Here is a 26,909-nt window from a genome sequence, read left to right as displayed (position 1 = left end):
TCAGCCTCTTCGAGGCATTCTCGGAAGCGCCGACACCGGTCGTCTTCCAGGTCCTCTTCGGAGGACTCTCCCCGGCACGTCGCTTACCCCACCAGCCGTGCGACGCCGGAGGAATGGGCTTTCTTCGGGAAGAAAATGCTGGCGATTCTCGAGTCGCAGGGTACTAAGCCGTCTGCGCCCCCGAGTGGGGTCGGTCGTGAGAGGTCGAGAGACACCGCTCGCAAGAGTGGTCGGCACGAGTCACGGGAGAGGTCCAGTTCGGACAAGGAGACTCGTTCTCGACGTACCCGTTCCAAGTCCCGGTCCTCGACGCGTTCGAGACCGTGTGCACCTGTGAGGTCTTCGAGGAAGACATCGACGTCTGAGGCGTCGAGGGCGTCGACAGGCTGTCTCGAGGCTCCGGCTTCGAGGAAGTCGTCGAAGCCGTCGACGCTCAGGTCGTCGAAGGACACGCTCGGGGCTCCGGCTTCGAGGGCTGTGTCGACGCCGCCGATGCTGGCGGTGCTGCATCTGACGTCGACGCCGATTTCCTCGACGCCGATCCTCTCAGCGCTGATGCCTGTTCTCTCGACGCCGGCGCCGATTCGCTCGACTCCATCGACGCCTTTCGTGTCGGAGGTACCCCGTGGCACGGGGGAACCCCCTAGAAAGCCTTTGGTTAAGAGCAAGCACTCTCGGGTGCCTTCTTTTCACCACCTGGAATATATTTCAGAGGCGGATGAGGATTCTGATGGCCTGGTTCCTAGTCAGGTTCCAGATGAAATTGTCTCGGGCCATAGTCAGTTTGACGATTTGAGGCAGTCACTGCATGATGCCAGTGGACTGGACACCTCTCCGGAGGTGGAGTTTTGTAGGCCTGAGCCTGGCTCTCATGCCGATTCCTCGTACCGGCGCCTTATGGCTAGGGTTTCTGAGTACTTGGGATGGTCTGCTCCTCCAGGGGAGTTTGTGCAGGATGATCTAACTGACATCGTTGATGTTGGTCCCCCAACTGACCCGCTACTGCCGTTCCATATGGCTTTACAGAGAAGGGTGGCGACGGCTTGGACTGCTCCGGAGAGTCTCCCGGCGGTGGGCAGATCCTTGTCGCGAAAATACCGTCCAGCCAGTAGCGACCCCTGCTACTTGACCAGGCACCCCACTCCGGAGAGTTTGGTGGTGCAGGCGGCCACGGCCCCGGCAAAGCAGGCGTCGTACCCTACCATCCCTCCTGATAGGGACGACAAACGTTTTGATGGCTGGGCGAAGAAAGTGTTTTCAGGCGGCCAACTCCATTTGTGCCTTGTCTCGTTTCACACACACTCTGTGGAACTGTGTTGCGTTAGCGGCTGAACATATTCCCGAAGGGGACGAACGGGATGGTTTCCTTGCTATGGTCCAGGATGGTAAGGATGCCATGTGTGAGTCCGTTCAGTCGGGTTTGGACTTAGCTGAATGCGTCAGTAGGTCCATGGCGGCGAGCACCGTGATATGCAGGTTTGCGTGGTTGCGGAAGTCGGGGTTTGCTCCTGATGTGCAGTCCCGTCTCCTCAACATGCCCTTTGACGGTGAACACCTTTTTGGCAGCAAGGCTGACGAGAGCCTTGAGCGGTTGCAGACCTCAAAAGCTGCAGCGAAGTCGTTGGGCGCTGCAGTTCGCCAACCTCTGCCTTTTCGTCCTAGGGGACAGCCGTGGAGGGGTGGTTCCTTTCGCTATTACTCGTCCTTCAGTAAAGCGAGAGGAGCTGGCAGTCAAAGAGGCCAACGCAGGGGTACCAGAGGTGGACGACAGGGTACCCGTGGTGCCAAGGCCGCTCGGGCAGTTGCCTCTTTGCCCTCAGGTAACGCCGCAGCCGCTCCCACTCAGTCATGAGGCCATGTCCCATGGTTCGCCGGTTGGGGGAAGGCTGGCGCAGCATCTTGTAGAGTGGCGAGCCATTACTTCAGATGTGTGGGTTCTGGAGATCATAACCCACGGCTACTGTCTTCCTTTTCGGCACAGGCCTCGCGACAATCCACCGGGGAACCTCTCTTTGCAGAGTCCGTATCCGCTCCTTGCGCAGGAAATTCAAGCCCTGCTGGAGAAAGGTGCCATAGAACTGGTGCCTGTAGCGGAGAGGAACATGGGATGGTATTCCCCTTATTTTTTGATTTCGAAGAAAGACGGGGGATTGAGACCCATCATGGACTTGCGCGGTTTGAACAAACTCCTCAGGAAGGACAATTTCAAGATGGTTACTCTCTCTCAAGTCCTCCAGGCCCTTCAGCTTCAGGACTGGTTGGTGTCACTCGACCTCAAGGATGCTTACTTCCATGTGCCGATCCATCCCAAGCACAAGAAGTACCTGAGGTTCGCGGTTAGCGATTCGCACTTTCAGTTTCGGGTCCTGCCGTTCGGATTGACCTCCGCTCCGAGGGTTTTCACCAAGCTCATGGTGGTGGTGGCAGCGCATCTCAGGCAAGGGGGGGTTCACGTCTACCCCTACCTGGACGATTGGTTGTTCAGGGGGAGCTCTCCCGAGCAAGTCCTGGATCATCTGTCCGTCACCTGCCACTCCCTTCACAGGCTGGGCTTCTCCCTCAATTTAAAGAAGTCCCATTTGACGCCAACACAGCGGCTCCAGTACATCGGAGCAGTGCTCGACACTTCCCTGGGGCAGTGTTTTCCTCCCCAGATGAGGGCTCTTAACATTCAGCAGATGGTGCACAAGTTTCAGCATGCCCAGACGCTCCCAGCGTTCGAGTTCTTGAGGTTGCTCGGCCTCATGGCATCCTGCATTCTTCTGGTGCCAGAGGCTGGCCTGCGGATGAGATCTTTGCAGTGGGCACTCAAGACGCAATGGTCGCAGTCCTCCGGCAGGATGTAGGACCCAGTTCAGGTGCCGCCCTCGGTCGCCCGGGACCTTCTGTGGTGGGCCGTCGAAGGCAACTTGATGAAGGGGGCTGCATTTTGGCTTCCCTGGCCGGAGGTGACGATCGTGACGGATGCATCCCTCACGGGATGGGGAGCTCATGCCAACGGGCTGACAGTCAGCGGTCGTTGGTCTCCGTCGGAGTCCAGACTCCATATCAATCTGTTGGAGCTGAGGGCCGTCAGGCTAGCCCTGAAGGCTTTTCTGCCGACTGTGCGAGGAAAGAGTGTCCTGATCCTGACGGACGACACAGTGGCCATGCACTACCTCAACAAAAAGGGGGGGGCAGGGTCACTTCCTCTGTGCAGGGAGGCGATGCAGCTCTGGTTCTGGGCAATCCAGCAGGAAGTTTCGATCTCGGCAGTTCATCTGGCCGGAGACGAAAACGTGACGGCGGACGCTCTGAGCAGGCAGAGCACGATCTCTAACGAGTGGGAGTTGGCTCAGGAGATTCACCTGGAGATCTTCGCCCTTTGGGGGACCCCTCAAGTGGATATCTTCGCCTCCAGTGTCAACCGGAAGTGCGAAAGGTTTTGCTCGCGGGAATTTCCTCCAAAAGAAGCCTTAGGAGACGCGTTCGTGGTGGAGTGGTCATTCCCGCTGCTGTACGCGTTTCCTTCAGTCCCCGTCATCCCGCAAGTGCTGCGGAGGTTACGGAAGTTCGTTTCCCGGATGATCCTCATTGCTCGGGCGTGGGCTCGTAGGACCTTCTCGACTTGTCCATCTGCCCTCCACATCGTCTTCCCTACCGAGACGATCTGCTCTCACGCGAGGGGGGTCAGGTTCTCCATCCAGAGGTCAGATCTCTCAACCTTCACGCTTGGTTTCTGAAAGGTTGAGGTATAAGGATTGGGACCTCCCTGAAGACGTGATGGAGGTGTTGCTTTCGGCCCGAAGGCCAGCAACAAAGTCTCTGTACCGTTGCCGTTGGCGTAAGTTCTGCGACTGGTGCAGAGTTCAGAATGTGGATCCTTTTGCATGTGACATCCCCATGGTTCTGTCCTTTCTACTTTCTTTGGCCCACAGGGGCTTGCAAGTGGGTACCATTAAAGGTTACCTGGCGGCGCAGTCCATCTTTAAGCGCTCGTCTGAAGAGTGTTCTTACTTTAAAATCCCTTTAATTTCACAGTTTCTGAAAGGGCTCACTAATGTGTTCCCTCCGTCACCTTTCCTGGTGCCCGGTTGGGATTTAAACCTTGTTCTTAAGTTTCTTATGGGTGCTCCGTTTGAGCCTTTACATTCTTGCCCTTTGAGGCTGTTAACTCTGAAAACTGTGTTTTTATTTGCGGTTACTTCCGCTCGCAGAATGAGTGAGTTACAGGCACTTTCAGTTAAGCCACCCTTCACTGTATTTCACAAGGACAGGGTTGTCCTTAGAGTTCGTCCTTCTTTTCTTCCGAAGGTAGTGACGGAATTTCATTTGGCCCAGAAGGTTGTTCTTCCGGCATTCTATCCTCCTCCGCATCCTGGTAAGGAAGAGGAGAGGCTCCATAGGCTTGATCCTAGGAGAGCTTTAAGCTTTTATGTTTCACGCATGTCCCGGGTCAGAGTGGACGGTCAACTCTTTATTGGTTACGCTGTTGGGGCAAGCTGTGACGAAACAGACTTTGTCTCGCTGGATTATTTTGGCCATCTCGGAGTGTTACCGCTTGGCGGGTAAGGACCCACCGGCTGGCTTGCGGGCCCATTCTACCAGGGGTCTGGCTGCATCTACTTCCCTGCAGAGGGGTGTTCCTATTCGCAACATCTGTGATGCAGCCACCTGGGCTTCAGTACATACATTTGTACGTCACTATTCCCTCGATTCCATCCTAGGACAGGATCTGGCCTTTGGCAAGGCGGTCCTTTGCTCTGCTATTTGATTGGCTATTCTAAATTTTGATTCTAAATTCTTTCCCTCCTCCTTGCTCTGGTACTGCTTTGGGAGTCTGTCATAGATATGGAATACGTTGGAGGACCCAATCCCCTCGAAGAACAAGTTACTTTCTTACCTGGTAACGTTCTTTCGATGGGATGGTCCGACGACGTATTCCATATCGCTCCCACCCTGCCTTCCCCGCCTCAGAATTTCTTTTGCGATTGCAGCTTACTTTCCGCAAGGCTTTGTGTCTGACTGGCAGTTGTCTAATGTCACACGTTCTGGGGGAAAAAACTACAACTGAGGCTACGGGCGTCGTGCGTCCTACTTATCACATCGGATGACGTCGGAGGAGGTCCTCGACGATGACGCATCGACGTCATCGACGCAGGACGCACACGGCGAAAAAAGTTTCCGAAGAGGCACAGCTGTGGTGATTACATGTCATAGATATGGAATACGTCGTCGGACCATCCCATCGAAAGAACGTTACCAGGTAAGAAAGTAACTTGTTCTTCTCTCAATGAACTTTGGGTGATGGCTTCACCCCTGGATCTGCTTCATTCGGGCTCAGACCCTTCAGATACAGTTCCTATCAGAAGCAAGACCTTCGGTGGTTTTTCCTTCTGGTTCCGAGGCCTGAGAGGTTTACGAAAAAAATAAACAAAAGTTCTTTCAACAAAATAAGTTTGTTTCCTTGTTTCATTTAGGGTGAGGATTCATCACCCCTCCGCGACCCCTTCTTCCGGGCACTGCCCCTCTTTGCTTTCAGCCTCCCTCCACCGGGTTCACTATGGCTTCAAAGAACTTTTGGGTGATCGATGTATCCCTGTGGGGAAGGGAAAGGACCGTCGGGTGTTCGTAATTCTCATCAATTGCCTAAGTTTGCCTGACCCATGTATTGGGACATGTCAGGTAAACGGCTCTGGTGTTAGTCCGTTCTCTGATGTGTGGTGCGAATGTGTTTGTGTCGGAAAAGGGGGGGCAGTGGTTTTGAATGTCCTACGTGGTATAATATGGAAAAGGTGTTGAAGGAAGGGGGATACTGCATCCCACCTGTCAGTGTCACACTCCCCAAGGACCCCCTGTTAGGCAAAGTTTGTATGCACTACCCTCTGGGACCACTACACACAACTAGGACTACAGGTGTAAGAAAAACCAACCTTTAGTATAAGTCTGTACCACACAGTTTTTGGTAGCGAGCATGCTTATCTCAAGAGGGAATGTGAGCTTGTAAGGGTGTTACACAAAGGTCTACAATAGCAAGTATTCAGATAGACACTTATACTCAAGGTTTCTTGGTAAAACAATTATTAATTTATTACACAATCATTTAAAAAGCATTCACTAAACGAGGCACCCAATATCACAGAAAAATATATACTACAATACTGATTACTAAGCAATTGAGCTCCCTTGAAGTCGGAGCCAAATAGCATTGAAGTAGGAGCAAAAAGGCATAAGTTGATAAAACGAATATTAGTTACTTTAAAACAGTGGAAATAGTTTGAGTTCACCAGAGGAGTTGATTCAATGCAATAGGTAGGTCAAAGTCAATGGGCTAGTGTCTTGTATAAGTAAAAACGGTTCTGGTATTTAAAACAGAAAACTCTTTGCCACGGTTCTTAGAAGTAGTTCACGGAAGAAAGGTTTGTATGTCGGGTCACAAGCTGACTAGGCCTGCAAGTTGCCAAAGTTCCACAAACTTTCACAGTGAGAGGTAAGTTCTCTCAGTCGGGTTTTCAAAGTACCTTATATTGAAGAAAACTATGCAGCTGAAGACTTCTGTTCCTGGCAGTTGCTGCAGATCTCGCTGTTCCTGAGCCTCAGTCGTGGGGACAAGAGGGAGGACGTCGGAGGACTGCTGCACTGCACGGGAACGGATCACAAAGCTGGCAAATTGGCAAATCTTCAATTCTGGTTGCTGTTCTTCAAGCACACAAGCTGGTGTCCTTCTCCCTGGTTAATCCTAACCAGCTCTGAGAATGGTATCCAGGTGGCCTACGAGTTGATTGGTCCTACCAACTCAAAGGAAGAAGTTGTCCTTGAAGGGCTTCTCTGTCGAGGTCAACTTGGCGATTCGGACCTGCAGCAGGGCACCACCGGGCAAACCAATGGTCAAGTAGTTGCAGCAGCTGTCCTCTTTCAGTTCGTCTTTGGTTCTTTCGTTCCAGTGGTCGACTCTGTCTTTCAGTCCAAGAGACTCGCCTTTTAAACAGTTTTCTCCCATTCATTCCGGCCTAGCTGCCACTCACCCAGCAGGGTGGCTATCCTTGCCGGACAGTTAGTCAGCCAATCACGCCAGAGTGCATTTGGGTCTCCTAGGAGTCTAAGCACAGGGAGTTTTGTGCACCTCCCTCACTTCCTGCCTACCACAGACACTCAGGCGCCAAAATGAAATGGCAAAAAAAGAAGGCCGGGACCTGATTAAACAAAGGGGGCTCAGGCGCCATCTTGAAAAACATGGCTCTGGCGATTTTAAGCTACTGGTGTTCGCAGTCGGGAAAAATAATGGTAGTTCATTGTAAAACCACTGCCAACAGCCATTTCGATAGAAAAGGATAGCATTTGACTGCTACGTGAGTTTATAGACGCAGGTGATACTAAGTAACCCCTCCAGCACTCTATTGTAAGATAGTGTGTGCTGGGTCTAGGAATTTAAAAAGACCAGTAAAGTCAATTTAACTTTACATTCGCTGGGAAACAGTAGATTATCCCAGAGAAGGTATTTAAACCTTGGGACAGCCTAAAAAGGCTTCCCTGTGTCACTGCACTGAGGGTGCTGTGTAACACACGACAAGATGATGCCTATGGAGTTGTCTTAAAACACCATAGTCCAAGAACACAAGAGTAAAACACACATCAAAATACATGAGAGAGTGGGAAAAAAGGCTCACAATCTCTCCAGGTAAACAATCAAGTCCTCAAAATCCAGCAAAGTTGCTGGGGGTCTCTAAGGTGAAGGAAATTAGCACAATTATGAGAATTCTCCCTAACACCCCCCCATCCCGGTGATCCTCCCTCACTGGTCCATCCCCAGGAACTGGATCCAATAGCGTCTCGTGCTGGGGAAAGCTTGAGAAGTGTACTGTACTTAGAAGTCCCACCTTATCCCGTGCTCAAAACATGGGGAAGGGAGACCCCTGACAACCTGCATCCTTATTTATGGATGCTTATTTCTTTATTAATAACCCTATCCCACACGCTTTCTGTATTTAGTTGTAAGAATTTGGCAATAGTTTTTTTTTTTATTTTTTTTTTTTAGCACAGGCCATTTACTTTGACAAGGCGCCACAAGGACTGCCTTATTTTCATTTGATGGTTGACGCTTGCTCCCAGATTTAGGTTTAGATTAGGCGGTTTTCCAAATTGCATACAGTTTAATAAACACACTTGAACTGTGATCATTTGTGTCTGTCTATTCTTGATACCATGCCTTCCTTAGACCTAGCACTCCGCATAAGGTGGCGTGTGCTCTCTTCTCCCTTGAGTATAAAGTTTTAGGAGGAAAACACAGTATCCCTCTGTCCTAGAGAACTGTAGTTCTCAAGGATAGTGAAAGAATCTCAAAGGAGAACCCAAAGGTTTCCCAGCAACACTACACATAAATGTGCTGTGTGCCTCAAACGTGTGATGCCTTTAAAGAGATATGGAGGAAAGCAGACTCCATAGACAAAGTAAAACACAGAGAACAGAGTTCCATAAGTCAGAGCTAATAAGAATGATTGAGGGGGGAAAGGCTCCCCTCATTCAGGATAGAAAAAGTTCCAGAAGTCCAAAAGTGTTGGGGGTCTCACTAGGAGAGTGGATGAAGCATCCAAATTATAAATCTCCCTAATAGTATGTGGCCAACCACTGTGCAGAGGAAGATGACTCCTGAGGCACTCTGTTATGTTTATCTTCTGTCACACCCGGTTCCCACCCGGACTTCCTCGTACTCCAGTTACCTGCTTTGCCGATTCTTCACATGATTGCGGGTGTTGTTTGGCGCTACCGCTTCCTGTTCGGTGTGCTCCTGCGCGGCTCTGCTGCAGGATGTTGCTGGCAATCAAAGCATTGTTCTGACCCCATTTGGTCCACCTGCTTCTGGTCACGCTACTGCTCTCCAGCGTCCAGCTCTATCTGAAACCTTTTCCATGCCACTGGGTCAAGGATTCCCCGCTCCACCTTCTGGACTTGGGGAATTAGGCTGCTCACTGCTTTCTTGGCACCCTTGCGTTGAAGTACCTGGGCTGGACTGCGTGTCGTGCTGGTTGGCTGGCACTCTTCAGGTAGTCCTTTGTCTATTTTTATATCAGCTGGTTGGCAATGGTTGGCATTTTCTGTTAAGTCCTTTTTCAATGTATTTGGCTCTTTGATCTTTATACGAAAATGGGCACTAGAAGCTGAATCGACTTGTGCAGCACTGGGTAATTAGGTGTAAGGTCTCAATTATATCAGTGTTTCGGTAGATTAGATTAGCAGCAAGATCACGGGAGGGTGAGGTGTTGCCCACACCTCTTGTGTTAGCATATAGGGAGTGGATCCTGGATATCTTGCGCTGGTGAGAACAATAGGTTTGCATGACACATATTTAATTATTAGTTTAAGTAGGTCAGCCGACACGTGTTACGATCCATGCAGGTCTTTCTCAAGGCTATATTTAATCTTGGCTGCCCACGAATGTTGGGTAGGTTGGTTTTCTGGTGCGAAGAATCCTAAATGGCATGAGTAAAGCTGGAACTCCAGTGCTTAGTTTGGATGTCTGTATTGACACGAAACCATGCATACTTTATAGGTATATGACATGGGTTTACAAAGTGGGGCGGCGTATAGGCTGTTGGCTGAGGGGTATTATACCACACCTCCCTTAGAGGTTTGTCCTTGTCCCTAGAGGGGGAGTCTCTCCCCATGAGAGCCTCCTGCTGAGTACCACCCCAGGAGGACTATCGGGTATTGGCCTCACCTCCCTGGCCTCATGGAAAGAGACTCCCCCTCTGGGAGAAGTGACGACATACAAGGATTCATCACAACTCCCACTGAGGGATGGAGAAATGCCATTAAGCTGCTGTGAAACCTGGAAAACCCAAGGTCTAGCAGGGACCACCAGTAAATCCTGGAACCCAAAGGGTGGACAGTTGCTTAAATGTGAATATTGCAAGCCTGAGGCTATGCTTCAGAAGAGAAAGCTGTGGATCTGAAAACCTGGGAGAGGTCTTAAGAAAGATGGTGAAAGCAGAGAGGCGGAAGGAGAGGACAGACTGCAAATTACCTCGGAAATAGCCTTCCCCAAAACAGTTGTTTGTTTAGGATTGCATTAGCTCCAGGAGGGCTATCTGAGAATATGCTTCAAGACATTGTTTGGGCTAAATCCTGAAACATTTGTGTTCTTAGCTTAGCGTGCTCAGGAGGCTAAAAGACTAATTACGATTAGGTTTGAATTTACTGTTGGTCACATTTTTGGGACATTGATTGGTAGATTAGTGTGCACCGGTAGGGACAAAGACTCTTAAGACTATGTTTTGACTAGGAACACTAACTTACAAAAGTGTTGATCAACAATAGAGACCCCAATTTACATTGGCCCATTCTTTATCCTGTTTCCATTATAAAGGCCCTATTGTTTCCAGATAACCCCTTGCTACCTGTAGGCATTGGGCCGAACCCTTCCTCAAAGAAATTGAAAATACAAAAACAGTCTGTTTGCAACCTCAAGCGCTGTGTGTGTCATTGATTGGCCTTACCACAATAGTTAGAAAGTACCTGGTCTTTGTAAGTCCTCTACTGGGCACAAGATGTTATTTCTCACTGGATAGTAAATATAGGTCTACTCTGATGGTCATTTTGCCCCAGAAACCATGGGATTTCTCCTTCTGTTGGAGATCGTCTTCTCTTCTTTCACATACGTATTCAAAATGAGACAAAAGCAGAGAGGTTCTCCACATGACCAGTGTCTCTAAAATTACATTCATCACAGGGTTTTGCCTCCCCGCACTCTGAAATGACTGCCATATAAATAGTATGGCGCTTGATCTGCTCTTGTAACCGTGATCCCCTGGATGCAGTAATTTGGCTTATTAACTCTGAATACCCATGGTAATGAATGGAAGTGGTTGTTTTTTAACTTTCAGATTCTCCAGGAATCCTACAGTTCGAAGTGTCCCCGCTATCTGATTCCTGTTTCAGTGTATCCTTCCAGCACCCTGTGAATGACTCGCTTGTGTGTGGTGAGTACCTCTCAAGAGAATGGCGGCAAAGGACTTTTCACAATGTCGAATTCAAATGTTTCCAGGAATGGTCTGACAAGGAAGGTTCATTAGGGCTTGTGTTCTGGTAAAAAATGTCTTTATATTTATTTAGGTGTTAGGTGAAGCATTCCATATCTCTGTGGCCAATTGGAGCAAGTTTGTCCACTTTGTGGTGGTGTTCAGCTGGAAATGTTGTTTCTATAAATGTCTGATCGGCTGATTGGTTTATTTTGTATGAAGAAGAGTGAACCACAGGGAGTTTGCCAATTGGTGACACGTGGCCACCCACCCAAGGGTGAAGCAGTTTTAGTCCAGTCTACCGTGAGAGTGAGTGAGGCAAATGTCTTAACCAGTCCTTCCCCCTTACCATTTGTAAATCGCTCTCTGTGTCTTTCAAAAGCTAAGTCTATGCTCGAATAAATACCATTATAATTATTTAAAAAAAGAATGCGTATTGTGAGTGGCACTGTACTTTTTTATTTTTCCTGACTTGTTTACCAACCTGCTGGTAAAGATGTTTCTTTTTGCATCTTTCCCATCTCTTTTGTTATTGTTATTTTGCATTTATATAGCGCCTTATATACCATTGGTATGGTCTGAAGGTGCTGGTAGTTTGAACGCCCTTGGGAACCGAAGTTCAGATCAGTAGAGAGGGTAGAGTCAAAAGGTGCGTGTGAGCACCGGGTATGTGTGCAGCTCGTGCGGGATCCGTGTGATAGCTGCATTTTAGCGGTAGGTGTGGTGGTCGAGAGATCAGGAGTATGTGTTTGTTCTGGCAGGATTTATCCAGACCGGATGTGGCTGCGTTAGACCTGAGGAGAACGCCTGGCTGGGGGGTGTGTAACCAGCAGTGTTTACTTAGAATGATGTGGAGTGAGCGGCAGATGTTGGTATGAGAACAGTTATACCGAATGGTGTCATAGTATCTCTGTGTTCTAGTTGAGTGGTGATGTAAGGAGAGAGTAAGCATGGTGGTGAGATATGATGGGTTATATGCTCTTTCAAATGTTCTCTGCATTCCAACCCATACTATATACGACACGTAATTCTATGCGCTCCAGTCCGTTCGATGCACTCCTATCCACTCATACATCCCAGTCAGCTCCATACACTCTGGTCTGCTCCACGCATTCCTGCTCGTCCCGCGCGCTCAAGTCCGTTCCGCGCGCTCCAGTCCGCCATGCGTACTCCAGTCAGCTCTACACATGCACTCTTGCCTGTCCCTCTTATGCAGTCTTGCCTGTCCCTCGCATGCCCTCTTGTCTGCCTCACGCATGCACACCTGTCTGCCTCACGCATGCACAACTGTCTGCCTCAAGTATGCACACCTGTCTGTCCCAACGCATGCACATCTGCCTGCCCCATGCATGCATTCCTGTCTGCCCCATGCTCTACGCATTTGGCAGCTCCACATATTCATCCATTCTACGCACTCATCAGTATTGGATGCAATCTGTGCTCGTTCGTTCTACATACTCGTCCACTCCTTGCAACACGTCCGTTCAGTCTGGGCACTCGTTTGCTCCAGGCATTCATCCGCTTTATGCCCTCACATGTACTATGCATTCACCTGTTTTACGCGCTCGCCCCCTCTACGAGCACACCCCATCTACACGCTCATCCCCTCTACGCACTCATGTGCTCCCCGCACTCATCATCTTTAAGCACTCGCGCTTTTCACGCATTCAGCAGCAATATCATGTTCTATATATTCATCTCTTCACTCATCTGTTCTGTACCTTCATCCGTTCTATACACTTATCCACTCCTCTGCTCTATCCACTCATCCGCTCTATCCATATATCCGTTCTATCCACTCAGCTGCTCTATCTACTCATCAACTTATCCGCTCTATCCACTCATCCGCTCTATCCACTCATTCGCTCTACCGAACCCTATGCCTATAGCATCAGGCACCCCTTCGGCCTGTGAAGAAAGGTTCTTTGAGGTTTCTCACACTGATGAGATCACCACAGATGGGTACTATCCTCAGGGATATGATCAGGGACATGCTCCCTCCTGTACAGCCACAAGCACCCACGGCCACAACGCCCCTGGCTCCCGTACCTCTACCAGTCACCGCAGCCCCAGCCCCTATGCCTGTACCAGTCATGAAAGCCCCAGCACTGCCGCCTCAGCAGTCTCTGTCACTGATAATCAGCACTCCATAGCTCCCCCGGACCCGCACGACACAGCAGTGAACACAGACAAGGAGGAGGATCCGGACACTCCAACCTGAGCCAAACCTGAGCCAAAGCTTTTCATGAGCGGTTGGCGGTCCTTGCGGAGTACCTAGGAATTCGGCAGCCACAAATGGAACAACCGGAGGCGGAGGTACTGGCTGAAGATCTGACTCTACGCCCTACTTCTAGAACAGGAATCCCACTTCAAAAGGATGTCATAGCAGTTGTCAAAATAAGGTTGGCTATCCACTCGTCCGCTCTATCCACTCGTCCGCTCTATCCACTCGTCCGCTCTATCCACTCGTCCGCTCTATCCACTCGTCCACTCTATCCACTCGTCCGCTCTATACAATCCTCCGCTCTATCCACTCGTCCGTTCTATACAATCCTCCGCTCTGTACATTCGACAGGTCGTACATTCATCTGTTCCAGCGATCTATGCACTCTCCACACTTCCATATTCACCCGTTATCCACACTCATGTGCTCTACATACTCGTGCGTTCTGTCTATTTGCGCACTCATCCGCGCTACACGCTCGTCTGTTCTACGCATCCAGCCGCTCTACACACTCATCCATTCAACATGTTTATTCATTCCATATACTCATCTGATTTACATATTCACTTGATTTCCATACTCATTTGAACTATATAGGTATCTGTTCTTCCACTCATGCATTCTTCCACTCAGCACATTCATTTGTTTCACCTGTTTTATCCATTCTAACTAATTCATCCACGCCATTCACTACGTTCACTCCGCATGCATTCTGTCCATTTCAGGAGTTTAAATCTCTTTACTGTTTCCGTATGATTTACTCTTATTAGTCATTTCACTGCTTTGATCTACTTTATTTGTTTAGTTCTGTTTGTCCTTCTAGTTTATATTAGGGGTTATTCGCATCAGGTGGTTTGATGTATTGGAGTCTTTGAGTTGCTGTTGGTCAGTTTGGTATGGGTTGGTTTCAGGGAAAGAGCCAGGTTTTCAGCATTTTGCAGAAAGACGTTAAATCCTCAGTTAGGCGGATGTGGGGTGGGAGTGAGTGCCATAGCATGGGGGCCAAGGCTGAGAATGATGATCCGCCTAAACTGCTTGAGTGTGTCTTTGGTATGACTAGGAGGCCGGCTGAGCTTGATCTTAGGATGCGTGGGGGGTGGTAGGGTTTTAGCTTGTCTTGAAGATATTTCGGTCCGGTTTTGTGCAGAGCTCGATGGGAGATGCAGAAGGTTTTGAAAGGGACCCTTCGGGCTACTGGAAGCCAGTGCAGCGTCTTAAGGGCTGGGGAGATGTGGTCTCTTGGGCCGAGCGCAAGTAGCAGTTTGGCTGCAGCGTTTTGTGCCCTTTTGGAGTTTATTCAGTTGGTACGCATGGACTCCGAGGTATAGGGGGTTTGCGTAGTCCAGTCTTGATATGACGATTGATTGGACCGCGGAGAGTCTGTTTGGAAAGGAGAGATATGGAAAGATGCGCCTAAGGGTTTTAAGATGGTAGTGGCAGGACTTTGAGACGTTGTTGACTTGGCGCGAGAGTGTTAGGTCGGAGTCAAGGGTGCATCCAAGATTTTTCACTGAGTTGAAGGGGGTCGGTGAGTTGCCCATGGCGGATGGCCAGGGTAGTGGGTGTGGAAGAAGTTCGTAGTTGCCACATACCTTGATTTCCGTTTTTGAGGGGTTTAACAAGAGGTGGCTTTGGGTAATCCAGAGTTCTATGTCAAGGAGGCAGGAGGCCAGGTCTGGTCGGGAGTTGGGTTTTGAGTTCAGGAGTTTTAGAATTAGTAGAGTGTCGTCGGCGTAGTTGTAGCACAGGATGTTGTGCGAACAAATTATTGGTGGGAGGGTGATCAAGTAGAGATTGAACAGGAGGGCAGACAGGCATGCCCCTTGTGGGACTCCCGTGTCGACTGGTCGGGCTTGGGAGGTATAGGTTGAGAGTATCGTTATTTGGTACTGATCTTTGAGGAATGAAGAAATCCATTTAAGAGCGGTTCCACGAATTCCTAGGGAGTGGAGGCGGTCTAGGAGGATTGAGTGATTGATTGTGTCAAAGGCGGCGGATAGGTCAAGAAGGATTAGTGCTGCGCTTCCCGCGGAGTATGCCATCATTTTAAGGTCATCCCAAATTGAGGTTATGTTGGTTTCAGTTCCGTGACGGGCTCTGAAACCTGATTGAGCGGGGTCTAGGAGATTGTTGTCTTCGACAAAGGCGTTTAGTTGGGAGTAGGCGGTTCGGTCAATGAGTTTGGCAAAGAATCTGGTGTTTGAGATGGGGCGGTAGTTTTTGGGCACAAGAGGGTCGAGCAGAGGTATTTTAATTAGAGGTTTGACATGAACCGTTTTGCATGCGTGGGGAAAGATACCAGAGGAAAGTGAGGCATTTATGATGGATCTTGTGTGTTTTCCTGCACAGGTGGAAGCGAACATTTCTTTGAGGGTTGTGGCTGGGCAAGGGTCCAGTGGCGAGCCAGATGGTTTGCGGGCAGATAGAAGTTTGAGAAATTGCTCTGGTGATATTGGACTAAAGGATTTGAACGTTGGTTACGTAGTGGTCGCAGCTGGAGAGCCTGCCGGTATGGGGGAAGAATTGCTTGGTGGATGTAGGATATCCAGTTTGGTGGTTAGAGTATTTGTTCTTTCGAGAGCTGTGGTGTAAAAGTGGAGGGAAAGTGAGTCGCACAGTGATTGTGAGGGAGTCGGGACGGTCGCGTTGCAAGCCGGTTTGGTGAACTCGGAGATGATTTTGTGGAGTTCTTTGCTTGGGTTTTTGCAGTTTAGGATTCAGGAGTTGTAGTGAGCTTTTTTTGCTTTCCGGATTTCAGCCTTGTACTGATGGAGGTGTTGGGCCAAGGTGGCCCTGCTCTCCTGGGTTTTGTCTTTCTGCCATTTGCGTTCTAGGTATTTATATAGTTGTTTAGTGATCTTCAACTCAGGAGTGAACCATCTGGGGAAGAGGCCACGGCGGGTTGATGGTTTGCAAGGAGGTGTGAGCTGCATCAGAGATGCATTGAGCCATGAGTCAAAGGCGTCAGGGGTTAGTTGTTTGTTGAGTTGGCAGGTAGGAGGTGGAGACTGGAGGAGTGCGTCGGCTAGGTCCGGGACGATTATTGGTTTTTTCCAGCATTTGCGTAGATTCGGGGGTTCAGATTCGAGTATGCGAAGGGGGTCGGGTGAGTGAACGGCGAACGAGAGAATGAAGTGATCGGACCAGAGGATAGGGGTGGGGGCTTTAAATGAATCAGGGTGTTGGAGCTAAAGATGGCATCAAGAGTGTGTCCTTTGTAGTGAGTCGGGCCGTTTATGTGGGGTTGGAGGTTAATTGCATCCAAACTGTCGACCAGAGAGTGTTTCATAGGGTTGGTGGGGATGTCGAGCCATATGTTGAAGTCTCCAAGAAGGGTGAGGTTGGGATGGTTTAGTTGAAGGGTGACAATTGAGTCGCAGAGGTTGTTTGCGAATTGTCTATCATAGCCAGGGGGCCTGTAGATTATTAGGAAGCTGTATGAGAGCGACGGGGAGAGGGATAGTTTAACGAGGAGAGATTTGAAGGAAGGAATGGAAGGTTGGTTGTCGATGATTGAGGCGTGGAAGAGAGACTTGAAGACGAATGCTACGGTTCATTGGGATGAGGGAGTAGTCAGGGTGGATGGCTTCATTAGCGATTGGGGCAAAGTCGTCAGAGAACCAAGTTTCGGTGATGAAAACCAAGTCTGGTTTGTCAGAGGCAAGGAGGTCGAAGATGCAGTGTCTGTTTTTTGCTACGGATCGGGCATTAAATAGGATGCAGTTCACATTGGCAGGCGAGGTTGGTCTCGGAGCGGAAGGGGGTGGTGGTGGAGAGAGTGGAGAGGGAGAGGGTCGGTAATGATCGATGGGAATAGTGGGCGAGCAGAAAAATTGGCGGGCTTTGGGCGGGATTGGGAAACTGCGTGTGTTAGGATGATCGGGTTTGGATCGGGGGATTTGAAGGTGGGGTGTGCGCGATTAGGAGTTTCAGTCGCAGTTGATGAGAAATCGAGGGAGAGGGGTTTCAGGAAGGGTGAAGCCACGGGGGAAGGAGGTGAGTGGGGGAATGAGGTGGTGGGTCAAGACAGGGGAGGCGAAGAGTGCTGAGAGATTGTGGGGGACCAGGTACGTTTCCTCTTTAGTTTCTTTGTTGCAATTGGAGTGTGAGAGAGGGTAGGGGGGGTCAGAGGGGGAGAGGGATGTGTCTTCGGTTCTTGCTAGGGCTAGGCGTGCAGTTTTTAGAGAGGGGAAAGGGTGCCGTCGGGGGGGAAGGTGGCAGGGGTTTGAGGGCAAGGCGGCGGGTTGATGCTTGGAGGGCGGGGTGTGCTAGGTATGAGGGGAGCAGGCATGGTTGACGTTGGGTGGTCGGTGGTGGGGTTCAGGGGAGGGGTGGTCTTAGGGTGGTTGGCTCGCCATCGTGCCCCTCTGGCTTGGTGTTTGGAGAGAGGGATGGCAGGGAGTGTGAAGGAGGGTGGCGTGATTTGGGAAGGGGGGGACTGGGCGGAAGGCGGATCAGGAAGTGTGTGCGGTCCACGGCGGTCGTTTCCGACAAACTGTTGGTTTGTGGGTGCACTCATGCTTGGTACTGGCTTTGAGGTGGATTTAGGAGGGCTTTCTATTTGTAGTTCTAAGTTCGGGCACAGTTCCAAGTTCAAATTGCACAGAGATCATATTAGGCTATTAGGTATTATTAGGTACACTTCTAGGATCAACTGTACACAGGGATGATATTAGGATTAATTCTATATTCGTTTTTGTATAGAGGTGATGTTAGATTATTAGGCACAGTTCTAGATTCTACATGACACAGATATACTATTAGGTATACTAATAGGATTAATTAGGATATTTGGGCACACTTCTTAGGCTCAATGGTGTCGTGTACACTTCTAGATTGAACTAAGCGCAGAGAGACTATTCCGGATACTATTCAGTTCAATTAGGGCACGCTAATAGGCGCACTTCTCTCAATTCAACTTTATACAGGGAAGGTATTAGGCATGTATATAACTCAACTTTGCACAGGTAGGCGCACTTCTCACAATGCTAATTTATACAGGGAGGGTATTAGGCATGAATATACCTCAGCTTTGCCCAGAGAGGTTATTAGGGAGATTAGTCAATTCAACCCGGAAAGGTATTAGATTATTATGATATTTCACAGAGAGGCTATTGGGAACAATTGTAAATGCAACTTTCACAGGGAGGCTATTGGGCGCACTTCTAAATTCAGAGAGGCTATTGGGAACCGTTTTAAATGCAACTTTCACAGAGAGGCTATTGTGAACAGTTCTAAATGCAACTTTCACAGATAGGCTATTGGGAACACTTCTAAATGCAACTTTCACAGAGAGGCTATTGGGCACACTTCTAAATTCGCAGAGAGGCTATTGGGCACACTTCTAAATGCAACTTTCACAGAGAGGTTATTGGGCACACTTCTAAATGCAACTTTCACCGAGAGCCTATTGAGCGCACTTCTAGATTTGCAGGGAGGCTATTGGGAACAGTTCAAAATGCAACTTTCATAGAGAGGCTATTGTGAACAGTTCTAAATGCAACTTCCACAGAGAGGTTATTGGGAACACTTCTAAATGCTTTTGCAGAGAGGCTATCGGGCACACTTCTAAATGCAACTTTCACAGAGAGGCTATTGGGCTATTGGGCACCCTTCTGAATGCAACTTTCACAGAGAGGCTATTGGGCGCACTTCTAAATTCGCAGAGAGGCTATTGGGCACAATTCTAAATGCAACTTTCACAGAGAGGCTATTGGGCGTACTTCTAAATGCAACTTTCACAGAGAGGCTATTGGGCACACTTTTAAATTCGCAGAGAGGTTATTGGGCACACCTCTAAATGCAACTTTCACAGAGAGGCTATTGGGAATCGTTCTAATGTTGAAATGTTGAAGGTTGAGTGGTAGGGTAGTATGGTGAGAAGTAATTGCTTCTGTCCCCGCCCTTGCCACACTTACTTGTTGGCGGCTTCTTGCTTCTCCTGCGGATACCTGCAGATACGGCCTGGATCCGTCTTGTTGGAGCCGTCCTTTGCCTCGGGGTCCTTAGCCGGTGGGGGCTGCCGGGCAGAGGGCTGCCCTGGTAAGGTCACTAATGGCTTGGGAAGGATGATCCCAGTACCCAATCAGGGCGGGCGGGTGGGCGGGTCAGGAGGGAGGAAAGGCACCAGGAAATGGGTTATGCAAGGGTTGGGAGGGGAATCAGGCTATGTGGATGCAGGGAGGGGGTTTAAAATACACAAAATGGCCCTCAGAGCAGCACAACGGGTACACACTCACCAGTAGTACAGGAGCGCTGGTGAAAGGCGCCTCGGCAATAACCGCGGGTCGCTAGGCCCAGAGAACACGATCCTACTAGCCAATCGGGCCGGGTGGGCGGGTCGGGAGGCGGGAGGGAGGAAAGGCACCAGGAAATTGGTTATGCTAGGGTTGAGAGGGGAATCAGGCTACTTGGGTGCAGGTAGGGGGTTTAAAATACACAAAATGGCCCTCAGAGCAAAACAAAGGGTACACACTTACCACTACAGGCGCGCTGGTCAAAGGCGCCTCGGCAATAACCGCGGGTCGCTAGACCCAGAGCACATGATCCTGCTACCCAATCAGGGTGGGTGGGCGGGTCGGCACGGAGGGAGGGAGGAAATGCACCAGGAAATTGGTTATGCTAGGGTTGGGAGGGGAATCAGGCTACGTGGGTGCGGGGAGGGGGTTTAAAATACACAAAATGGCCCTCAGAGCAGCACAAAGGGTACACGCTCACCAGTACAGGCGTGCTGGTCAAAGGCACCTCGGCAATAACTGCGGGTCGCTAGACCCAGAGAACACGATCCTACTAAGTGAGGAAAAAAAAACGAGGATCCAAAGGTAGGAGCCCTCCCGTCCCCTGCACTCTTTTCAAAATCCATCAATTGATGGTTCATCAATGTCAAATAAATTCAACTTAATCATTCCATTGTATTTAGAGTTACATAAATAATGAGCAAAATCACTTGTAAGTTTTTGTAAAAAGAAACCAAACAGGTTTTTAATTTGCAATTAACAATCGGTTCACACTTAGATTCTGAACCGAAAAAGAGCTAAGATAACTGTCAACAAAGTGATAAGTAATGGTAGTCCATGTATACAATTGAGTAATGGCTGACGCGTTTCGGGAACAATATCCCTTCTTCTTGTGCCAAGCAGGTTTAAACTGTAAAAAATACATGAATAGAGAGTGTTTCAGTCCTTTCAACTATAATCACGTTGAAGTCACGTACATAAATAGAACATAAATAGAAGAATAAGCAAAGGTCAATCAAGAATTGTACTGCCAAGTCTAAAGGAACTTAAAGGCTGCTAGTCCAGTGTACCCCGATTAGAGGAGCCGTCTAAGTGGCCAGTGCGCATCAACATGCTCAATACACGTCCCAAGAGTGGAAAATTACAATTCAAAGTGTGCTTCCAAACCAAATTACAACCATATTGCCTGCTAAAAATACCTTAAGTGTGAAGTAGGTGAGAACTGTATCGTCCCCGGCAATGGTTGAGGAGGATGTGTTCCAAATCTTAACACACCAATTTATATCGAGGCTCCTATCCTGAATGCAGAGCGCCTATAATACAAAATAAGAGGTATGGCAATGACCCGCATGATCAAAGTACCTGCAATAGGATATATATTGACATCATATAAAGAGTGACTTTATAAATCTAAATGCTAATCATGAGATTCTGCATAGAGTTTTTAGTCAAAATGTATCCATGACACCGTACAAGAGGTACAGACGCAAGGTCAAAATTTACTTAGATTAATGATGATTCGGAAATTACAAGAAATGATAGCTTACCGCCCAGGTCAGAAGATCTGGAGGTCTGAAAGTGTTAAATCCTATATATTAAACGAATCGCGTGGAGTGTCAGGCACATTTAGAAAAAAGATTCGGTTTTCTGTAAAAAAACAGAAAAAAATACTGGGTCAGATAAGTAGCTAGCAAGTGTGTTCTGTAGTTAGCAGTGACTCTGAATTAATGCTAACATTCAATTCAAATGCAATTACGTGCTCCTGCTTACCTCAGCGATGTGAATCGCACGATCCACATTAACGAGTGAAAAGGAGCACGTCACTTCAAAGTGTGAATATCTACGCCGCGCGGCTCATGAACAGAAAAGAGCGTTCCTTCATCCGCCCGGCAGTGGGTTTACACGTCTACCTAGCAACCCTCTCCGCGTTTAGGCAGACCCTCTATGGCTTGTTACACGTTGGTAAACATAGTAAGCGGACTATTCCAGGTCCTGCAATGTAAATGGTAAAGCTAAGTGGCGGATACATGAGCGCCATCTTGGAGTGTATGTGATGCTGTTTGTTAATACAGCATCTAACTACAGAGGTGTATAGAGTTGTCACCAAGCATAATGGACTGTGTAAAAATAACGTGAGATAATTATACAGAAGGGCTGTATAGTGGAATGAAAAACATTCACTAAAGACTGGTAAACGATTGGACTATGTGTTTCGATATTGAAATACTAGATAGCACGCACATGAGCAATGCATCATTGGCCACAGTGGGTACTCCAACAACAGGGTAACATCTGTATTGTATGAACAAAAAAAGAATTACATTGAATGGAAATGCAAAATCATCATAGGTATACATTTAACGGCAGTGGGCCGGTTAACAGATCCCGGACTGTAGATAATTTAACAAATGTTCCACTGTCAAGATTCTTGTGCTAATTCCACTTTGTGCCTTGTAGGTCCATAGTTCTACTTTTTAGAGTAAGATTACCCCCACTAAGGATGAGGGAAAAAAAGTATAGCTGGTGACTGAATATGTGTCAGCTGTTCAGGGATTAGATAAAGCACCTCAGATAGAACTCCTCATTCAGACCATGTGGATTTAATGTATCAAGTAGGTGTGTCCAAAACTTTTCCCTACGGGAGAGGATAGATTGATATTCTCCCCCTCTGTATGGTTTCTTGACTATCTCCAAACTCTGGAATTTAAACTGGGCTATTGTATGTTGATGTTGAGTGAAATGTCTTGCCAGTGGGGACTTTGTGTTCTTGCATCGGATGTTAGATTTATGTTCAGTTAGTCTTTCTTTCACTGCTATTGTAGTCTGGCCCAAATATAATTTACCGCATGGGCATTTAATTGCATAAATGGCCCCTGTTGACATGCAGGTGGCGTGATCACGTAATTTATACTTCTTGCCAGATTGGGGATGCGTTACATTTTCACTCTTGATTACGTTATTGCAATGGGAGCATCCCAAGCATGGAAATGTACCTTTCTTTCTAGTTTGGAAAAGTTGCTGTTTCTCTTTAGGCGGTTTCTCAGCTCTCACCAATTTGTCTCTCAGGTTTCGGCCTCTCTTGAAGGCCATCATAGGAGACTTTGGGAATAATTTCGCAAGACATGGGCCTTTTTGGAGTAGTCCCCAGTGTTTCTTAATTGATCTCCCCACTTGGAAACTTTGGCGGGAGTACTTCGTGATGTAGAGTAGTGGTGTTTCTTTGTTTTTGACCTTAGGTGTAAGTAGTTGTTCTTTGCTCACACTTGATGATCTCTCCATAGCTTCCTCTAAAGAGGATTGTGGGTAGCCTCTCTTTGAAAATGTGTCTAATAATTTGGTGCATTCAACATCCAATCCCGCTGGATCTGAAACTATCCTTTTCAATCTTGGGATTTGGCTGTAGGGTAGACTACTCAACATGGATTTTGGATGAAAACTGGAAAAATGTAATAAATTGTTGACGTGGGTGGGTTTGTGATACACATTAGTGGTGATTCGATTATTTCTAATCTCCAAACAGACGTCTAAAAAATGTAGAGAGGGTGTTCCTACTTCCATTGTGAACTTAATGGTCTGATGTACTGAGTTCAAAAAGTTAAGAAAAGCAGTCAATTCCTCCATGGTGCCACACCATATCCCAAAGATGATATCGATATACCGTTTCCAAATTAGTATTTTGTTTGACCAGTGTGCATTTTCCAATACGTGTGTATGTTTGAATTTATACATAAATGGGTTGGCATATACTGGGGCCATGGCTGACCCCATAGAGGTTCCCGTGATTTGGAGATAGAAATTGCATTGAAATCTGAAATAGCTGTTATTCAGTATTATACTTCAGAGCTTCATGATCAATTGGGGGTCTGCCTTCGTTGCTTGTGAGTTCAACAACAGCCAGTCAACTGCTTGAATGCTTTCCTCATGTGGGATGGGTGTGTACAGACTGCACACATCCATGCTGAAAAGTATGCAGTCTGAACTCAATGCTCGAATCTCCTGGATGCAGTTTAAAAAGTCTGTAGTGTGCTTTAGGTAAGTTGGAATATCCTGGATGAGGGGTTGAAGTAAACGGTCAATATATATAGACAATGGATCGAAAATGCTGTCGGTGCCAGCTACAACGGGTCTAAAAGGAGGCGCAGTTGTCGTTATGGACACTGATGACTACACGAAAAAATGCTTGCTGTTACTCGATGACAACTTAGTAGGGATCCAATCATGAGAATAAAATCACTCATTGAAGAAATAGTGGAGGAAGCTTTGGACAATAAATGGATAAGCAATAAAACAAGTGAATTCCTAATCAACCAACATCCTATCACACCGGTGTTCTATGGACTGCCAAAGAGCCATAAAAACCACAGTGATCCTCCACTTAGACCCATTGTAGCTGGCACCAACAGCATTTTCGATCCATTGTCTATATATATTGACCGTTTACTTCAACCCCTCATCCAGGATATTCCAACTTACCTAAAAGACACTACAGACTTTTTAAACTGCATCCAGGAGATTCGAGCATTGAGTTCAGATTGCATACTTTTCAGCATGGATGTGTGCAGTCTGTACACATCCATCCCACATGAGGAAGGCATTCAAGCAGTTGACTGGCTGTTGTTGAACTCACAAGCAACGAAAGGAGACCCCCAATTGATCATGAAGCTCTTAAGTCTAATACTGAATAACAACTATTTCAGATTTCAAGGCAATTTCTATCTCCAAATCACAGGAACCTCTTTGGGGTCAGCCATGGCCCCAGTATATGCCAACACATTTATGTATAAATTCGAACATACACATGTATTGGAAAATGCACACTGGTCAAACAAAATACTAATTTGGAAACGGTATATCGATGATATCTTTGGGATTTGGTGTGGCACCATGGAGGAATTGACTGCTTTTCTTAACTTTTTGAACTCAGTACATCAGACCATTAAGTTCACAATGGAAGTAGGAACACCATCTCTACATTTCTTAGACGTCTGTTTGGAGATTAGAAATAATCGAATCACCACCAATGTGCATCACAAACCCACCGACGTCAACAATTTATTACATTTTTCCAGTTTTCATCCTAAATCCATGTTGAGTAGTCTACCCTACAGCCAAATCCTGAGATTGAAAAGCATAGTTTCAGATCCAGCGGGATTGGATGTTGAATGCACCAAATTATTGGACAAATTTTCAAAGAGAGGCTACCCACAATCAGTTTTAGAGGAAGCTATGGAGAGATCATCAAGTGTGAGCAAAGAACAACTACTTACACCTAAGGGCAAAAACAAAGAAAAACCACTACTCTACATCACAAAGTACTCCCGCCAAAGTTTCCAAGTGGGGAGATCAATTAAGAAACACTGGGGACTACTCCAAAACGACCCATGTCTTGCGAAATTATTCCCAAAGTCTCCTATGATGGCCTTCAAGAGAGGCCGAAACCTGAGAGACAAATTGGTGAGAGCTGAGAAACCGCCTAAAGAGAAACAGCAACTTTTACAAACTAGAAAGAAAGGTACATTTCCATGCTTGGGATGCTCCCATTGCAATAACGTAATCAAGAGTGAAAATGTAACGCATCCCCAATCTGGCAAGAAGAATAAATTATGTGATTACGCCACCTGCATGTCGACAGGGGCCATTTATGCAATTAAATGCCCATGCAGTAAATTATATGTGGGCCAGACTACAAGAGCAGTGAAAGAAAGACTAACTGAACATAAATCTAACATCCGATGCAAGAACACAAAGTCCCCACTGGCAAGACATTTCACTCAACATCAACATACAATAGCCCAGTTTAAATTCCAGATTTTGGAGATAGTCAAGAAACCATACAGAGGGGGAGACTATCAATCTATCCTCTCCCGTAGGGAAAAGTTTTGGACACACCTACTTGATACATTAAATCCACATGGTCTGAATGAGAAGTTCTCTCTGAGGTACTTTATCTAATCCCTGAACAGCTGACACATATTCAGTCACCAGCTATACTTTTTTTCCCTCATCCTTAGTGGGGGTAATCTTACTCTAAAAAGTAGAACTATGGACCTACAAGGCACAAAGTGGAATTAGCACAAGAATCTTGACAGTGGAACATTTGTTAAATTATCTACAGTCCGGGATCTGTTAACCGGCCCACTGCCGTTAAATGTATACCTATGATGATTTTGCATTTCCATTCGATGTAATTCTTTTTTTTGTTCGTACAATACAGATGTTACCCTGTTGTTGGAGTACCCACTGTGGCCAATGATGCATTGCTCATGTGCGTGCTATCTAGTATTTCAATATCGAATCACATAGTCCAATCGTTTACCAGTCTTTAGTGAATGTTTTTCATTCCACTATACAGCCCTTCTGTATAATTATCTCACGTTATTTTTACACAGTCCATTATGCTTGGTGACAACTCTATACACCTATGTAGTTAGATGCTGTATTAACAAACAGCATCACGTACACTCCAAGATGGCGCTCATGTATCCGCCACTTAGCTTTACCATTTACATTGCAGGAACTGGAATAGTCCGCTTACTAGGTTTACCAACGTGTAACAAGCCATAGAGGGTCTGCCTAAACACGGAGAGGGTTGCTAGGGAGACGTGTAAAGCCACTGCCGGGCGGACGAAGGAACGCTCTTTTCTGTTCATGAGCCGCGCGGCGTAGATATTCACACTTTGAAGTGACGTGCTCCTTTTCACTCGTTAATGTGGATCGTGCGATTCACATCGCTGAGGTAAGCAGGAGCACGTAATTGCATTTGAATTGAATGTTAGCATTAATTCAGAGTCACTGCTAACTACAGAACACACTTGCTAGCTACTTATCTGACCCAGTATTTTTTTCTGTTTTTTTACAGAAAACTGAATCTTTTTTCTAACTGTGCCTGACACTCCACGCAATTCGTTTAGGATATAGGATTTAACACTTTCAGACCTCCAGATCTTTTGACCTGGGCGGTAAGCTATCATTTCTTGTAATTTTCGAATCATCATTAATCTAAGTAAATTTTGCCTTGCGTCTGTACCTCTTGTACGGTGTCATGGATACATTTTGACTAAAAACTCTATGCAGAATCTCATGATTAGCATTTAGATTTATAAAGTCACTCTTTATATGATGTCAATATATATCCTATTGCAGGTACTTTGATCATGCGGGTCATTGCCATACCTCTTATTTTGTATTATAGGCGCTCTGCATTCAGGATAGGAGCCTCGATATAAATTGGTGTGTTAAGATTTGGAACACATCCTCCTCAACCATTGCCGGTGACGACACAGTTCTCACCTACTTCACACTTAAGGTATTTTTAGCAGGCAATATGGTTGTAATTTGGTTTGGAAGCACACTTTGAATTGTAATTTTCCACTCTTGGGACATGTATTGAGCATGTTGATGCGCACTGGCCACTTTGGCGGCTCCTCTAATCGGGGTACACTGGACTAGCAGCCT

The 26,909-nt window shown here is 47.3% G+C and overlaps 1 protein-coding gene across 1 annotated transcript in view; it reads left to right on the top strand.

Moving 5' to 3' along the window:
• Nucleotides 1–26,909, top strand: part of MED1 (mediator complex subunit 1) — a 509,499-nt gene that overhangs the window by 412,392 nt on the left and 70,198 nt on the right. The window contains exon 16 of the mRNA XM_069634720.1: nt 10,860–10,955. Coding sequence (XP_069490821.1) covers nt 10,860–10,955 — 96 coding nt within the window. The remainder of the gene's footprint in view (nt 1–10,859; nt 10,956–26,909) is intronic.

This window comes from Ambystoma mexicanum, chromosome 13 (assembly GCF_040938575.1).
Source record: "Ambystoma mexicanum isolate Mex_15411 chromosome 13, UKY_AmexF1_1, whole genome shotgun sequence".
Classification (NCBI taxonomy): Eukaryota; Metazoa; Chordata; class Amphibia; order Caudata; family Ambystomatidae; genus Ambystoma; species Ambystoma mexicanum.
The sequence above is the reverse complement of the archived record's forward strand: the minus strand, read 5'-3'. Positions and strand labels throughout refer to the sequence as shown.